Source organism: Xenia sp. Carnegie-2017, unplaced genomic scaffold, assembly GCF_021976095.1.
Source record: "Xenia sp. Carnegie-2017 unplaced genomic scaffold, XeniaSp_v1 HiC_scaffold_21, whole genome shotgun sequence".
In the NCBI taxonomy this organism is placed as follows: domain Eukaryota; kingdom Metazoa; phylum Cnidaria; class Anthozoa; order Malacalcyonacea; family Xeniidae; genus Xenia; species Xenia sp. Carnegie-2017.
The window spans coordinates 2,393,534-2,412,106 of NW_025813484.1; the positions used below are offsets into that span (position 1 = coordinate 2,393,534).

Here is an 18,573-nt window from a genome sequence, read left to right on the forward strand (position 1 = left end):
CAATGGTCGAAGAAATAATGTTTGTTCAAACAATAACAAAACTAATATGTCCTCACGTATTGCATTTCATGAGAAGTGTGGCAGCCGAATTACACTTGGAAATCAACAGCAAAGTGCTTCACGTAATTACTCGGGTTCTGAATTCGATAATGGCTTAGTTTTCAGTGAGTTTTTCCTACCAGAAAGAACTCTCTTTGAAGTTGTCATTGAGAAAAAAACACGTAACTGGTCTGGCTCCTTGGCGATAGGTGTAACAAAATGCAACCCAAACGACCTAGATCCCATTCCTGATCGTGCTTCCCGTCTCACAGGTGGCACATGGATGTTGTCGGGCAGCAGTGTGCAAAAGGATGGACGAACAATTCTCGATGATTACAGTAGAAATTTGGAAGAACTTGCTGTTGGAGATAGGGTAGGAGTAATATTAACAGATGGTAGGGCGCTACATTTTCACATCAATGGCGAGGACATGGGTTGTGCAGCCAAAGATGTGCCAAAAAATGTTTATGTTGTGATCGATGTGTTTGGTCGGTGCTGTGAAATCAAACTCAGTGGTCAAAATGATGGTATGTAATAAAACTAGGTCAACAAGTGGTCAAGTAGAGTCAGTACACAGCATTAAATTTCAAATGAAACAGACTGGTCAATTTAGACTTAGTCAGTAGCTTATCAAGTTACAGCTACTCTTTGCTCACAATGATGACAATGCAAAGAAACAAGGAAAAGTGATAAAGAATACTAGCAGTTGACATCAATCCTCCCTATTTATTTGTGAAATAGAAAGTTTATGTCTGTTTGTTATTGAACTTAATTATATTTTACTTTTCGATTAAGGATTGTCATTAATAGATGACAATTTGCAACTCACTTTTCATCCTTTATGTGGTTCACATGTGCAACTAGCTAATGGAAGGAGGACGGTATTTAGAACTAAGTAAGCCTCTTTTAATTTATTTTCTGCTTTTAAAATGCCAATTTACTAATTTGTACATCCAACTATAGTCCAAATGAAGATTTCAACTTTGGAGTTGCATTAACTTCTCGTCCATTGCTACCTAATGAGCTCTTTGAAGTTAAAATTGAACAAGTTATTGACAAATGGGCAGGATCACTGGAGATAGGTGTGACAACACATGCTCCTGGCTCAATAACATTACCAGGCACTATGACCAATGTCACATCTGGAACTTGGATGTTCTCTGGTGGGGCAATAGTTCAAAATGGTATCACGACAATTGAATCGTATGGAAGAAATAGTGTTTCATTTAAGGTAATGTATTGCTCACATTTGTGTAGTGACTTTGTAGAATTATAAAGCTGGGTCGTATTCAACGGGTTTTTTATTTTGTTTCAGGTAAATGACAAACTTGGTGTTTGTGTGAATTCAGAAAGGGAGCTTCATTTCTACTACAATGATGCTGATCTTGGACCTGTTTCCAACAATCTTCCAGATTGTTTGTATGCAGTTGTGGATATCTATGGGCAAGCCGTACAAGCCACTATTGTGAACAGTCCTCAGAGCCGAGGTCAGTTATTTTACACTTTGACTGAAACGCTGTGATTGGTTGTTAAAAGTAGGATAGCAAAACTTGTCTCAGTATTGTTGCATTATGTGTGCCAAAATGTAAGAAATTTACTTTAAGTGTTAAGCATAAAGGATTTATGGGAAATTAGGAAGAAAAGTTTAATTGTTCATCAAGTCCCTGAACATCATCGTCACTGTAGGCACATATGCAATTTTTTCCAGATTTGGTCTGATGAGTTTGGACCTTCCCACCTGCTTTATATATTTGTAAAGTTCAGAACAGGGGGGATGTTTATGCTCATCTGAACAACTCTGGTAAAAAATTGCATGTGTAGTCTCAGTCATCCTCATACACATGAACTTATCTGATTTGGCATAAATCTTTCCCAAAATATACACGCACGGTTTTGTTTGTCATTTCCTGACATTGTTAAACTTTTCATTTCTTGAAATACTCAGAAATTTTACCTCCCGAAAACGCGGTGGCAACAACGCAAGATAATCACGGTGCAGCGGAGAGGACTGGGGATAATCAAACAACATCGTGCATGGCAAAGTTCAGTGAAACCCACGGACGGTTGATATTATTGAACGAGGAAAGGACTGGGGCTACTCGACTTAATGCTCTTGCCGAGTTCAATCATGCCGTCTTGATCAGCGAACAACCTTTAGAGGATGATGAACTCTTTGAGGTCGTCATTGAAGAGATAACTGACAGGTGAATAGGTGTAATGACCTGTTGCTGAAACTAGAGAACTTCGTCAATACACAAGTTTAACGTCTTTATTCACACTCCTTTTATCTTCCGCAGATACTTCATTTTAGCTTATCACTATTCAGTTCTTCTACGTACAACTTCAGTTTTGAGTGTCACCTGAAGTGACCTGATATTGAAACTTGAGTTCTAAAATGATAAAGTCTAGAGTCTTTACCAGGAGGGATATAATCTCGATACCTGAGGCCACAAATATAAGTACTCCAGTCTGTGGTCGAAACTCAAGCTCTCTTGTTGCATTCATCAGAAGAGATGTCACGTTGAATTCTTGCATGGTCCATCGTGATGTCTTCTTGTTCTTGACGAATAATCCGGTATTGAATTCATTTCATGAACGAGTAATCTAACGTTCAAATATATTTTCAGGTGGTCAGGCTCTCTTGAAGTGGCATTATTAAGCATGGCTCCGCCTGACATTGAACTACCGATAACACTAACTGATCTCAAACATCATTGTTGGGTGGTCAGCGGATCCAGTGTTATGCACGATGGCATCACAATCGTCAACGGATATGGCGTGGACTTGGATAAATTAGGAGTGGGAGCTAGAGTTGGAGTGATGAGAAAATTTGACGGTACCTTTCACGTGTTTGTCAATGGTGAAGACAAAGGAACTGCAGCGTCATTTGTTCCTCCAGGTATGAAATATATTCATTATGTAAATAAATACATAGTATGTTTACAAATGTAGATCGTCCAGGTTGGTATAGTCCTGTTTTTGTTGTTGTTGTTGTTGACTCTGAAGATGACTACCGCTAAGGTTGTCGAAACGTCAGTCAACAACAACAAAAACAGTCCTTCTCAGGACTATACCAACCTGGACGATCTACATTTACAAACATGTAACGATACTCCCGGGTTCAAACCATTTACTTTAAATACATAGTATCTTTATTGTTAAAATAAAGTTGATCATACATTAGAAAGAGTGAAAGTCATTGATAAGGTTTGAATACCTGTATGTTTTTAAAGGTAGCTGCATTTATTTGACAGGCATCTCATGTTTTGCAGGTGTTTTTGCAGCCTTTGATTTGTACGGTCAATGTGTGCAACTTTCGGTCGTTTCCAGTCCACATAATACGGATGGCACTCTTCATCGATCGCCTTCCGGTGAAAGTCTCATCGATGAATCCATGTTAGGTAGGTTGGGAATGAAAGGGGAGAAATTTCGGTCACATTCATTCTGGGTGAGGTTATCCCGAGTTCCTTAGCGACAAAACAAAACAAATTCGTGACAAACACGAGTCGTCTTTACTTGTGGATAAATTGTTGATAACATATGTATTATGAAACAACAATGTGGCAGCAACATGAAGTTTTACGTTTAATGCAACTTTATCGGTGTGTTTCAAGCCTTAAATTTTATGTATACTATCTATTGATCTACTTTTGTTGAATGGTTTTCATAAGGCTTCATGTTGTAAAATGTATGAAATGCACGTTCAAGTATAACTTGTGTAAGTTTCAAAAAACTTCCATTAAAGCCAAAATGACTTGATCAATGATCTATTCTTATTACAGATCTCGTATACTCATTTAATTCAATCAGTGGGGAGAGCATTGCGTTCAGAAACCACGGTCATACCGCTGTCCGTACTCGTAGTTTTAACGGTGGGCTCGCGTTTACTGACCGACCCCTTGAGAATGAGTCCATCTTCGAGATTCGTATTGATAAGTTGAACGCAACGTGGACTGGGTCCTTGTCGGTTGGTGTGACGTCCCATGTCCCTTTAACTCGGGTTCCTGTCCAAATCAGTGAGCTGGGCAACGAATGTGTGTATCTGTCAGGCTCATCAGTGTTCAAAGGCGAAGCAAAAGTTCGAGGTTGCAGTGTGTCCTTGGATAAACTAAAAGTGAGTAGATAGCGTTGCATCGTTTTATTAAAAACCAGCTCATTCCTAAAACAAGTTGGCACTTGAAGATTGTTCTGCAGCCATCTTTCACAAGCGAGGGAGTTGTAGAAAGTCCAGTTATATTGCAAAAAGTTTTTTGTTTTCATGTAAGTGTTTATTTTTTTTTCATCTCATCACTCATATTTAAATATCCACTATAGGAAGGCTCAAGGGTAGGACTTCAACTGCAATACGATGGCTCATTACACGTCTTTGTTGACAGTAAATATAAAGGTGTTGTTGCCTCTGATCTTCCTCAGGTAGTACTTTATTGTAAACGATTTCCTTCTTTGCCATGGTCATTGTTTTCACGATGGCGACTACTTCATTTCTTTATAAAAGGTTTCATATGGAGTTGTTGATGTATATGGCGGTACTCAAAGTGTATCTATTGTAAATACAACAAACAGAAGTAAGTTTCGCTTGTTGTTTGAACACTTTGTGTGATGTAAGGTCGCGCTAAAAAATATTTTGCTCGTGGCAAATTTGTTTTTTCTTATTGTTTTCAGTTGTTATTTGCCTTTTTACTTTACATAGTTAGGTATTTATGGCGACGTAACAGGAAGGTTTTTTCTAATTCTGTTCGGTTTCATTTTTAGTTTTATCTGATAATTTTGTCAGTTCTGATGAAGAAGGAACCGGTAATAATCCTCAAAAACCGGAATTAGGAATACCGGAGTAAGTATCTTGGGAAATTTTGCCAAACCCCACCTTCCTTCACCTCCTCCAACCTCCCTTCACCAACCCTCCTCTTATCTATCCTCACCCACGCTTCTATTTTCACCCTTTTAATTTTTTCATGTTTGCAGCTTGAGTTTCCATTCTAACTGTGGGCTCAATATAATTATGGATGCCTCTTGCACTGTGGCAAAAAGAAAGGCCCGTTTTAGCGATGGTCTTGTATTCAGTCGTAAACCTCTGACGAATAATGAGATTTTTCTGGTAATTAAAAGTTATGTTTTTATGGTTATCTCGAAAGCGATTGCATCGTTTGATATTTGTTTTTGATTTGCGACTTTGAATCAAATAGTTTTGTAAATTTGTGTTCTTGTAATTTTTGTTCAGATGGCGTTTTTTCACTTCTATCGTACAATGTATCTGATATAATAATATTTGAATATTTTTGTTTTCAAGCTTGCTCATTGTTCTCATCTGTACTTTCATTGAGTGATTTTCAACACCCACTGGGATCCCATAATCTTCAACATTGTAATTCTCTCTTCCAATTTCGATCTAGCACCAACTTCTTAATACACTCGTTATTTTTTTACAGATTCGTGTTGATGCTATGAATTCCAGCTGGTCTGGATCTTTAGCTGTCGGCGTTCTTTCCACGTATTCACTTGAAAAGCTGAATCTTCCAGCATCCGCTTCATCAATACGATCCAATTGCTGTGTTCTTGTTCATGGATCCCAGATTTATATTAATGGAAATAAGGTTATTGTCAATGAAAATGATTTGCTTACTAGTTTCAGCCTTTTCTTTGCAAATGTTTAAACTCGCACCAAGTTTCCACCATTTTCATCTGTGTGTACGTAAACATTACGTATTTACTTTAGGAGAGCTCAATGCTCTTTTACTCAGCTCAATTTCATTGGTAGAATTTACTCACTTCAGCTGCATTTTCATTTTGTTTCAGACTGATATGCAATTTCCTTATAATTTTGATGACATACGCGAGGGTGACAAGGTTGCCGTAATTTGCGATGACAAAAGTCGTATTCATATCATTGTGAACAATGAGGACAAAGGTTTCGTTGACTATGAAGTATCTTCGTCCAAGTACGCTATGTTTGATTTGTACGGCCGCTGTGAGCAGGTGTCTGTCGTGCCTTGCAATAATATACCCTTGCTCAAGACCGGTGAAGATGTTGAACTTGAGAGAGAAAATGAGAAAATTGTTAAAGAAGAAAGGATTGCGACCAGTGAAAAAAGTGAAGGTATTACGTTAGCTGTTTTCATTTCTCAGAAGTTTTTTATATTTTTTTCGAATTCATCAACTTCAATCAACAACTTTAATAATTCAGATAAATTTCTTCCCTGTGGTAATTGTGATTATAAAAAGCGTTGCGAACAGTTTCGGACAACATTAGGAATACCAGGTACTATATTGACATCTTTATAATTGTCGGAAAAAAATATTTAATTTTTCTTATTCTTTTCATAGAACAATATTTTACGAAGGCCGTTGTGTGTTACTGCGCAAATTGTTGTGACGCCCGCGATGAGAATCGATCTGCAGTCTGCGGTGATCCACCACATGAATACACTCGTCCTTTTGGTTGGTGCAAATTTGAATTAAGGTGACGTTTATATTACGTCTATATGATGTGCATTTACTTGGTAAAGTATATTTCCAATAAATTCTTTTCAAAACATATTTGTCTCAAAACACCAGACTGCCTCCAAATTTGGATTCATGCCAGACTTTAGAAAAGAACCATTTGGCATATCATGTCGTTCACGTTGGCTCCATTCGAAGGACTTTGGACAGAGGTACTCTCCTTCCACCGCGGAAAAACAACCATATCATCACCGGACATGGAGACAAAAAGATTATTGTTTCACCAAGTATTACACGAGCGACAGCATTGACAAAAGAAAAGAAATTTTAGTAAGTTTGTATGTTTTCGTGTAGCCAAGATTATTTCAAGAATGCATCTCTTCAACATTCCACGACTCTCATCTTATACGCCATTTGTTCATTATTGTCATGTTCAAATTTATTTTTGTTCAGTTTTACAAATACATCGAATGGAAAACGGTCAAGTATACAAGTAGCGTTTGAAATACGATTGCCCTCCGAAGGTTACACGAAGACCACGCCGAATAGTGAAAACGATTTGCATTCCAGGGACTGGTGTCTGGAATATCCCACTAAAATTGTACTGTCTGGACTGCTTGTGGAGATTTGCGAGGATGACAGGTGATGTGATGGATAAGAGATGATCAGAGGGGAACGAATTAATACATCTTAATGCAGTGAATATTTAGTTAACATTGTCGTTTCTTAATGCAACAAAGGAAAGTGTTCGATACAAAATGCTTCATTGTTTCTTCTTATAATAAAATGCTAGATACCTATGATTTCATCGACCATTCCACCACAACATCATCACCCAGGAAGGCGATGGAATGTTCAGAGGAGCTGGTAAAGTTATGTGACTCATTAATTATGTTTCACACAGATATTGTAAAAGATAATTTCAATAATTTTATTATTATAATCCCCGGTGTTATGACAGTCACACCATAATAGAGACAGAGAGACAAGATTTCGTTCCTAATGAATGATATACTTATCAAATATCATGATATCTTACTTGAAATAGCAAAGTGCAGAGAAATCGTGTATTTTGAAGTATATAAATGATGTCTTGAGCACGATATTTATGAATTCTTTCATTTCAGGCTGTTAAGTTCGCGTCATTAAGTGCTGTTTTATTTGCATAAGAATTGGGGATTTCAATTGCAAAACACCCACACCACATGGCGTTATAATTTTAAAAGCGTGTCTTTCAATTGCTTCAAATGCTTTGCATTTAAAATAAAGCGAAAGGTATTTTGATTACATAATTCACATTACATCACATCTAAGGCAACATCATTTGATGAAACTTTTCAAGCTGGCAAGAAGCAATATGTCTATGATCATGTCTATTGCAATTTTTTTCTTAATAATCGCTACATTTCTCAACGAAGAGGTTCAATCTCACTCTCACAGTAAAGTGGAGGGACGATGTTTGCCTGGAGCAAAACACAAGTCGGAACCTTCACCTGAAGATGACTCATACAAAGCATGTCTCTTGTTTAAAAACAGCTCTTGTTGTACGTCGGAGTTTACAAATCAATTAGCTGTAGGGAATGTTCAAAGAATTGGAAACTTTTCTTGGACATTATGTGGAAATCTTAGCAAAAGATGCCAAGATTACATGATTGGTGTCGAGTGCTTCTACAGCTGCTCGCCTTACGTTGGACTGTGGGCTGATCCAAATTTTGATTCGGCGTTTAACAATGCACCGGTTTGCTCAAGTTATTGTGACGAATGGTTTGATGCTTGTAAAGATGACATGACTTGTGCTAAAGATTGGATTTTTGGCTTCAACTTCACTAAAGACGGACATAACCAATGCAAACAAAATTGCACAACGTTCAAAGATTTCTACAAAAATGGAACGGAACTTTGCAATACGATGTGGCATGATTCGTTCAGATATGTTGATGAAACAAAGCATCCTGATCTCTGTCTGCATTTTCGATACAACACTTCTCATGACCCAAACATAGACGTTGTGGAACGAATTTTTAGTACTGCAACTGGCCTACATCGTCTTTATGGACTAGGGTTAAATTTATTTTTTTCGTTTGTGTATACTGTCATGATTGAACATTGATTACATAAATTCCAATTTCTTGCAATGATTTTTTTTCTTATAGTTCATTATCTTTAACACACAATCACTTTAACACTTCTATTTCATTGTGTTTCAATTCACAACTTGTGAGATTTTTAATTATGGAGCAAGCGAACACTAACCTTAACCCAAAAAATAACATTTACTGATAATGAATGAAACTTTATAGGGGGCTTAATATTGATATTGATTTCCAACTTTCTGGAATGATGTACTTTTATATATTGCACAAGTTATGTAAGAAAATATTCTATTCATGAACGTTTTTTTATTTCTTAACTAAAACACAACAATGTACATCGTGTCGAGTAAATTTGTATAAGTTGATGCCTATGTCAAATGACTGAACTTCTTTCAGCCATATGACTCTGTGTAATAAATATCTTTTGAGCTCGAAGGAATGACACAATGTAATGTCTGTCACGTAAAATATTCTATTGCACATTAATGCCTATCTATATTCTACGGCATGGCTATATGCTAAAAAGATAAACATCTTTTGATTAGAGAGATGACACGATATATAAACACATGCTATTGCGTCATTCATGGATATCAAATTTTCCGCCGCATCATGTAACGATGACGTCTTTGAAAGTCTGCTTCTTGTTCGCTCTAGTCATTCTTTCCTGCAGTGTAGTTTTGGCGAGCAACAAGATAGAAGGAGTTTGTCTTCGTGGACCAAAACACAAGCCAAAACCTTCTCCTGAAGATGACTCGTATAAAGCATGTCACGTTTTTAAGAACAGCTCTTGTTGTACGTCGGAGTTTACAAATCAATTAGCTGTAGCGAATGTTCAAAGAATTGGAAACTTTTCATGGACATTTTGTGGAAATCTTTGCAAAACATGTCAAGATTACATCTATTGTAAATACAACAAACAGAAGTAAGTTTCGCTTGTTGTTTGAACACTTTGTGTGATGTAAGGTCGCGCTAAAAAATATTTGCTCGTGGCAAATTTGTTTTTTCTTATTGTTTTCAGTTGTTATTTGCATTCTTACTTTACAAAGTTAGGTATTTATGGCGACATAACAGGAAGGTTTTATGTAATTCTGTTTGGTTTCATTTTTAGTTTTATCTGATAATTTTGTCAGTTCTGATGAAGAAGGAACCGGTAATAATCCTCAAAAACCGGAATTAGGAATACCGGAGTAAGTATCTTGGGAAATTTTGCCAAACCCCACCTTCCTTTAGCTCCTTCAACCTCCCTTCACCAACCTTCCTCTTCTCTATCCTCACCCACGCTTCAATTTTCACCCTTTTTATTTTTTCATGTTTGCAGCTTGAGTTTCCATTTTAACTGTGGGCTCAATATAATTATGGATGCCTCTTGCACTGTGGCAAAAAGAAAGGCCCGTTTTAGCGATGGTCTTGTATTCAGTCGTAAACCTCTGACAAATAATGAGATTTTTCTGGTAATTAAAAATTCTCTTTTTATGGTTATCTCGAAAGCGATTGCAGCGTTTGATATTTGTTTTTGATTTGCGACTTTGAATCAAATAGTTTTGTAAATTTGTGCTCTTGTAATTTTTGTTCAGATGGCGTTTTTTCACTTCTATCGTACAATGTATCTGATATAATAATATTTGAATATTTTGTTTTCAAGCTAGCTCATTGTTTTCATCTGTACTTTCATTGTATGATTTTCAACACCCACTGGGATCCCATAATCTTCAACATTGTAATTCTCTCTTCCAATTTCGATCTAGCACCAACTTCTTAATACACTCGTTATTTTTTTACAGATTCGTGTTGATGCTATGAATTCCAGCTGGTCTGGATCTTTAGCTGTCGGCGTTCTTTCCACGTATTCACTTGAAAAGCTGAATCTTCCAGCATCCGCTTCATCAATACGATCCAATTGCTGCGTTCTTGTTCATGGATCCCAGATTTATATTAATGGAAATAAGGTTATTGTCAATGAAAATGATTTGCTTACTAGTTTCAGCCTTTTCTTTGCAAATGTTTAAACTCGCACCAGGTTTCCATCATTTTCATCTGTGTTCACGTATACATTACGTATTTACTTTAGGAGAGCTCAATGCTCTTTTACTCAGCTCAATTTCATTGGTAGAATTTACTCACTTCAGCTACATTTTCATTTTGTTTCAGACTGATATGCAATTTCCTTATAATTTTGATGACATACGCGAGGGTGACAAGGTTGCCGTAATTTGCGATGACAAAAGTCGTGTTCATATCATTGTGAACAATGAGGACAAAGGTTTCGTTGACTATGAAGTATCTTCGTCCAAGTACGCTATGTTTGATTTGTACGGCCGCTGTGAGCAGGTGTCTGTCGTGCCTTGCAATAATATACCCTTGCTCAAGACCGGTGAAGATGTTGAACTTGAGAGAGAAAATGAGAAAATTGTTAAAGAAGAAAGGATTGCGACCAGTGAAAAAAGTGAAGGTATTACATTAGCTGTTTTCATTTCTCAGAAGTTTTTTATATTTTTTTTCGAATTCATCAACTTCAATCAACAACTTTAATGATTCAGATAAATTTCTTCCCTGTGGTAATTGTGATTATAAAAAGCGTTGCGAACAGTTTCGGACAACATTAGGAATACCAGGTATTTACATTGAAATCTTTATAATTGTCTGAAAAAAGAAAAATATTTAATTTTTCTTCTTCTTTTCATAGAACAATATTTTACAAAGGCCGTTGTGTGTTACTGCGCAAATTGTTGTGACGCCCGCGATGAGAATCGATCTGCAGTCTGCGGTGATCCACCACATGAATACACTCGTCCTTTTGGTTGGTGCAAATTTGAATTAAGGTGACGTTTCTATTACGTCTATATGATGTGCATTTACTTGGTAAAGTATATTTCCAATAAATTCTTTTCAAAACACATTTGTCTCAAAACACCAGACTGCCTCCAAATTTGGATTCATGCCAGACTTTAGAAAAGAACCATTTAGCATATCATGTCGTTCACGTTGGCTCCATTCGAAGGACTTTGGACAGAGGTACTCTCCTTCCACCGCGGAAAAACAACCATATCATCACTGGACATGGAGACAAAAAAATTATTGTTTCACCAAGTATTACACGAGCGACAGCATTGACAAAAGAAAAGAAATTTTAGTAAGTTTGTATGTTTTCGTGTAGCCAAGATTATTTCAAGAATGCATTTCTTCAACATTCCACGACTCTCATCATATACGCCATTTATTCATTATTGTCCTGTTCAAATTTGTTTTTGTTCAGTTTTACAAATGCATCGAATGGAAAACGGTCAAGTATACAAGTAGCGTTTGAAATACGATTGCCCTCCGAAGGTTACACGAAGACCACGCCGAATAGTGAAAATGATTTGCATTCCAGGGACTGGTGTCTGGAATATCCCACTAAAATTGTACTGTCTGGACTGCTTGTGGAGATTTGCGAGGATGACAGGTGATGTGATTGATAAGAGATGATCAGAGGGGAACGAATTAATACGTCTTAATGCAGTGAATATTTAGTTAACATTGTCGTTTCTTAATGCGACAAAGGAAAGTGTTCGATACAAAATGCTTCATTGTTTCTTCTTATAATAAAATGCTAGATACCTATGATTTCATCGACCATTCCACCACGACATCATCACCCAGGAAGGCGATGGAATGTTCAGAGGAGCTGGTAAAGTTATGTGACTCATTAATTATGTTTCACACAGATATTGTAAAAGATAATTTCAATAATTTTATTATTATAATCCCCGGTGTTATGACAGTCACACCATAATAGAGACAGAGAGACAAGATTTCGTTCCTAATGAATGATATACTTATCAAATATCATGATATCTTACTTGAAATAGCAAAGTGCAGAGAAATCGTGTATTTTGAAGTATATAAATGATGTCTTGAGCACGATATTTATGAATTCTTTTATTTCAGGCTCTTAAGTTCCGCGTCATTAAGTGCTGTTTTATTTGCATAAGAATTGGGGATTTCAATTGCCAAACACCCACACCACATGGCATTATAATTTTAAAGGCTGAAACACACTAGGCAGTCGCTTTAGTCGCGCGTCTAAAACTACCGCTTTGCGTGGTTACTAAGCTAGTAGCTTAGTCGCGTCAGCTAGTCGCTTTGAAAGTTCAACATGTTGAACTTTTGACTTTGGTCGCTTCAGTCGCTTTACACTGATTGGCCAATAGATACATTTTAACTTCCTAAATGCATATCATATTTCCTGTCATAAGCATCATACGAAATTTATAGATTATACCTTGGAAAACGAAGGCAATATATAGTGAATTCACACTGGAATCTTTCAGTTTTTATATGACTTATCAAATAGGGACAATAGGAGCTACAAACTGGAACCCTAATGCACAACCTAAATGCACAGAATAAGATTATCCACGATATACGCGTAATGTGCTATGATCATATTGGCGTGTTTTAACTGGCTTGTTCTCTTTTCTCCACATAGTAGTTTGTACTGAGTAAATATTCATATATTAGTAGCTATAATAAAGGCCAAAATAAAAAGTGTAAGTGATATCTGTGTCTGTAACAAACTAAAATCACCGCCATGTTCAATAGACGCCACGGTAAATGTCGCGATGGTCGCTGCATGTGTGTTTCTAGCGTTCAAGCGACTGACGCGTGCGCATCAATTCGCTTTGGACGCGCGACTGAAACGACTGCCCAGTGTGTTTCAGCCTTAAAAGTCGTGTCTTTCAATTGCTTCAAATGCTTTGCATTTAAAATAAAGCGAAACGTATTTTGATTACATAATTCACATTACATCACATCTAAGGCAACATCATTTGATGAAACTTTTCAAGCTGGCAAGAAGCAATATGTCTATGATCATGTCTATTGCAATTTTTTTCTTAATAATCGCTACATTTCTCAACGAAGAGGTTCAATCTCACTCTCACAGTAAAGTGGAGGGACGATGTTTGCCTGGAGCAAAACACAAGTCGGAACCTTCACCTGAAGATGACTCATACAAAGCATGTCACTTGTTCAAAAACAGCTCTTGTTGTACGTCGGAGTTTACAAATCAATTAGCTGTAGAGAATGTTCAAAGAATTGGAAACTTTTCATGGACATTATGTGGAAATCTTAGCAAAAGATGCCAAGATTACATGATTGGTGTCGAGTGCTTCTACAGCTGCTCGCCTTACGTTGGACTGTGGGCTGATCCACTATATGATTCGGCGTTTAACAATGCACCGGTTTGCTCAAGTTACTGTGATGAATGGTTTGATGCTTGTAAAGATGACATGACTTGTGCTAAAGATTGGATTTTTGGCTTCAACTTCACTAAAGACGGACATAATCAATGCAAACAAAATTGCACAACGTTCAAAGATTTCTACAAAAATGGAACGGAACTTTGCAATACGATGTGGCATGATTCGTTCAGATATGTTGACGAAACAAAGCATCCTGATCGCTGTCTGCATTTTCGATACAACACTTCTCATGACCCAAACATAGACGTTGTGGAACGAATTTTTAGTACTGCAACTGGCCTACATCATCTTTATGGACTAGGGTTAAATTTATTTTTTTCGTTTGTGTATACTGTCATGATTGAACATTGATTACATAAATTCCAATTTCTTGCAATGATTTTTTTTTCTTATAGTTCATTATATTTAACACACAATCACTTTAACACTTCTATTTCATTGTGTTTCAATTCACAACTTGTGAGATTTTTTAATTATGGAGCAAGCGAACACTAACCTTAACCCAAAAAATAACATTTACTGATAATGAATGAAACTTTATAGGGGGCTTAATATTGATATTGATTTCCAACTTTCTGGAATGATGTACTTTTATATATTGCACAAGTTATGTAAGAAAATATTCTATTCATGAACGTTTTTTTATTTCTTAACTAAAACACAACAATGTACATCGTGTCGAGTAAATTTGTATAAGTTGATGCCTATGTCAAATGACTGAACTTCTTTCAGCCATATGACTCTGTGTAATAAATATCTTTTGAGCTCGAAGGAATGACACAATGTAATGTCTGTCACGTAAAAATATTCTATTGCACATTAATGCCTATCTATATTCTACGGCATGGCTATATGCTAAAAAGATAAACATCTTTTGATTAGAGAGATGACACGATATATAAACACATGCTATTGCGTCATTCATGGATATCAAATTTTCCGCCGCATCATGTAACGATGACGTCTTTGAAAGTCTGCTTCTTGTTCGCTCTAGTCATTCTTTCCTGCAGTGTAGTTTTGGCGAGCAACAAGATAGAAGGAGTTTGTCTTCGTGGACCAAAACACAAGCCAAAACCTTCACCTGAAGATGACTCGTATAAAGCATGTCACGTTTTTAAGAACAGCTCTTGTTGTACGTCGGAGTTTACAAATCAGTTAGCTGTAGCGAATGTTCAAAGAATTGGAAACTTTTCATGGACATTTTGTGGAAATCTTTGCAAAACATGTCAAGATTACATCTATTGTAAATACAACAAACAGAAGTAATTTTCGCTTGTTGTTTGAACACTTTGTGTGATGTAAGGTCGCGCTAAAAAATATTTGCTCGTGGCAAATTTGTTTTTTCTTATTGTTTTCAGTTGTTATTTGCATTCTTACTTTACAAAGTTAGGTATTTATGGCGACATAACAGGAAGGTTTTATGTAATTCTGTTTGGTTTCATTTTTAGTTTTATCTGATAATTTTGTCAGTTCTGATGAAGAAGGAACCGGTAATAATCCTCAAAAACCGGAATTAGGAATACCGGAGTAAGTATCTTGGGAAATTTTGTCAAACCCCACCTTCCTTTAGCTCCTTCAACCTCCCTTCACCAACTCTCCTCTTCTCTATCCTCACCCACGCTTCAATTTTCACCCTTTTTATTTTTTCATGTTTGCAGCTTGAGTTTCCATTTTAACTGTGGGCTCAATATAATTATGGATGCCTCTTGCACTGTGGCAAAAAGAAAGGCCCGTTTTAGCGATGGTCTTGTATTCAGTCGTAAACCTCTGACAAATAATGAGATTTTTCTGGTAATTAAAAATTCTCTTTTTATGGTTATCTCGAAAGCGATTGCAGCGTTTGATATTTGTTTTTGATTTGCGACTTTGAATCAAATAGTTTTGTAAATTTGTGCTCTTGTAATTTTTGCTCAGATGGCGTTTTTTCACTTCTATCGTACAATGTATCTGATATAATAATATTTGAATATTTTGTTTTCAAGCTAGCTCATTGTTTTCATCTGTACTTTCATTGTATGATTTTCAACACCCACTGGGATCCCATAATCTTCAACATTGTAATTCTCTCTTCCAGTTTCGATTTAGCACCAACTTCTTAATACACTCGTTATTTTTTTACAGATTCGTGTTGATGCTATGAATTCCAGCTGGTCTGGATCTCTAGCTGTCGGCGTTCTTTCCACGTATTCACATGAAAAGCTGGATCTTCCAGCATCCGCTTCATCAATACGATCCAATTGCTGTGTTCTTGTTCATGGATCCCAGATTTATATTAATGGAAATAAGGTTGTTGTCAATGAAAATGATTTGCTTACTAGTTTCAGCCTTTTCTTTGCAAATGTTTAAACTCGCACCAGGTTTCCACAATTTTCATCTGTGTGTACGTAAACATTACGTATTTACTTTAGGAGAGCTCAATGCTCTTTTACTCAGCTCAATTTCATTGGTAGAATTTACTCACTTCAGCTACATTTTCATTTTGTTTCAGACTGATATGCAATTTCCTTATAATTTTGATGACATACGCGAGGGTGACAAGGTTGCCGTAATTTGCGATGACAAAAGTCGTATTCATATCATTGTGAACAATGAGGACAAAGGTTTCGTTGACTATGAAGTATCTTCGTCCAAGTACGCTATGTTTGATTTGTACGGCCGCTGTGAGCAGGTGTCTGTCGTGCCTTGCAATAATATACCCTTGCTCAAGACCGGTGAAGATGTTGAACTTGAGAGAGAAAACGAGAAAATTGTTAAAGAAGAAAGGATTGCGACCAGTGAAAAAAGTGAAGGTATTACATTAGCTGTTTTCATTTCTCAGAAGTTTTTTATATTTTTTTTCGAATTCATCAACTTCAATCAACAACTTTAATGATTCAGATAAATTTCTTCCCTGTGGTAATTGTGATTATAAAAAGCGTTGCGAACAGTTTCGGACAACATTAGGAATACCAGGTATTGACATTGACATCTTTATAATTGTCTGAAAAAAAAAATATTTAATTTTTCTTCTTCTTTTCATAGAACAATATTTTACAAAGGCCGTTGTGTGTTACTGCGCAAATTGTTGTGACGCCCGCGATGAGAATCGATCTGCAGTCTGCGGTGATCCACCACATGAATACACTCGTCCTTTTGGTTGGTGCAAATTTGAATTAAGGTGACGTTTCTATTACGTCTATATGATGTGCATTTACTTGGTAAAGTATATTTCCAATAAATTCTTTTCAAAACATATTTGTCTCAAAACACCAGACTGCCTCCAAATTTGGATTCATGCCAGACTTTAGAAAAGAACCATTTAGCATATCATGTCGTTCACGTTGGCTCCATTCGAAGGACTTTGGACAGAGGTACTCTTCTTCCACCACAGAAAAACAACCATATCATCACTGGACATGGAGACAAGAAGATTATTGTTTCACCAAGTATTACACGAGCGACAGCATTGACAAAAGAAAAGAAATTTTAGTAAGTTTGTATGTTTTCGTGTAGCCAAGATTATTTCAAGAATGCATCTCTTCAACATTCCACGACTCTCATCTTGTACGCCATTTATTCATTATTGTCATGTTCAAATTTATTTTTGTTCAGTTTTACAAATACATCGAATGGAAAACGGTCAAGTATACAAGTAGCGTTTGAAATACGATTGCCCTCCGAAGGTTACACGAACACCACGCCGAATAGTGAAAATGATTTGCATTCCAGGGACTGGTGTCTGGAATATCCCACTAAAATTGTTTTGTCTGGACTGCTTGTGGAGATTTGCGAGGATGACAGGTGATGTGATTGATAAGAGATGATCAGAGGGGAACGAATTAATACGTCTTAATGCAGTGAATATTTAGTTAACATTGTCGTTTCTTAATGCAACAAAGGAAAGTGTTCGATACAAAATGCTTCATTGTTTCTTCTTATAATAAAATGTTGGATACACATGATTTCATCGACCATCCCACCATGACATCATCTCCCTGGAAGGTGATGGAATGTTCAGAAGAACTGGTAAAGTTATGCACATTGTTGTAATTACGTAAATATTACATATGTTTCACGCAGATATTGTAAAAGATAATTTCAAGACTTATTATTACAATCCCCGGTTTTACGACAGTCACATCATAAGACAGACAGAGAGACAAGATTTCCTAATGTTAAAATAGAGACTTTGTCGTAGTGACAAATCTGAAAATAGTTCTAAAGATAGCAAATACCATACTGAATGGCAAAAGTAATATAATAAGTTGATAGTTCTTAAAAGAACTGTTTTAAGTAAAGAGCACCAAACCAATAGTTCTAAATTAAACCCTTTTGGAGATGACTTACACTCTTTCTTGGCATTATAAATATCGGTAGATTGTAAATTTTCATTTAGCAGACGTTGACACCTGAGGAGTAGTCTGCCGAAATGCATCGTGTCGTTTAATTTAGAACTATTGGGTTAATGCTCTTTACTTAAAACGGTTCTTTTAAGAACTATCAACTTATTATATTACTTTTGCCATTCAGTATGGTATTCGCTATTTTTAGAACTATTTTCAGATTTCGTAATGAATGATATACTTATTAAATATCATGATATCTTACTTGAAATAGCAAAGTGCAGAGGAATCGTGTATTTTGAAGTATATAAATAATGTCTTGAACACGATATTTATGAATTATTTCATTTTACGTGATATTAACTGCTGTTTTGATTGCATAAAGATTGGGGATTTCAATTGCAAAAACACCCACACCGGATGGCATTAAAATTT

General features: G+C 36.3%; 2 protein-coding genes across 2 annotated transcripts; both read left to right on the forward strand.

The window, feature by feature from the left end:
* The first annotated feature begins 11 nt into the window (after window positions 1-11).
* Window positions 12-17,943, forward strand: LOC124444509 (neuralized-like protein 4). Its single transcript, XM_046995135.1, has 39 exons — window positions 12-566; window positions 835-934; window positions 1,003-1,270; window positions 1,355-1,526; window positions 1,985-2,243; window positions 2,667-2,938; window positions 3,312-3,440; window positions 3,822-4,153; window positions 4,354-4,452; window positions 4,535-4,604; window positions 4,792-4,870; window positions 5,002-5,134; window positions 5,466-5,630; window positions 5,833-6,133; window positions 6,221-6,295; window positions 6,361-6,496; window positions 6,592-6,807; window positions 6,931-7,119; window positions 7,792-8,501; window positions 9,412-9,495; window positions 9,682-9,760; window positions 9,892-10,024; window positions 10,355-10,519; window positions 10,722-11,022; window positions 11,111-11,185; window positions 11,257-11,392; window positions 11,488-11,703; window positions 11,827-12,015; window positions 13,372-14,118; window positions 14,827-14,926; window positions 14,982-15,078; window positions 15,265-15,343; window positions 15,475-15,607; window positions 15,938-16,102; window positions 16,305-16,605; window positions 16,694-16,768; window positions 16,838-16,973; window positions 17,069-17,284; window positions 17,408-17,943. Exons 1-39 carry the CDS (start codon window positions 47-49, stop codon window positions 17,598-17,600), a joined length of 7,845 nt encoding a protein of 2,614 aa, XP_046851091.1. The 5' UTR covers window positions 12-46; the 3' UTR covers window positions 17,601-17,943.
* LOC124443876 (riboflavin-binding protein-like) lies at window positions 12,830-14,587 on the forward strand. The gene has a single exon (XM_046994419.1). It carries the CDS (start codon window positions 13,385-13,387, stop codon window positions 14,165-14,167), a length of 783 nt encoding a protein of 260 aa, XP_046850375.1. The 5' UTR covers window positions 12,830-13,384; the 3' UTR covers window positions 14,168-14,587.
* Window positions 17,944-18,573: the final 630 nt, after the last annotated feature.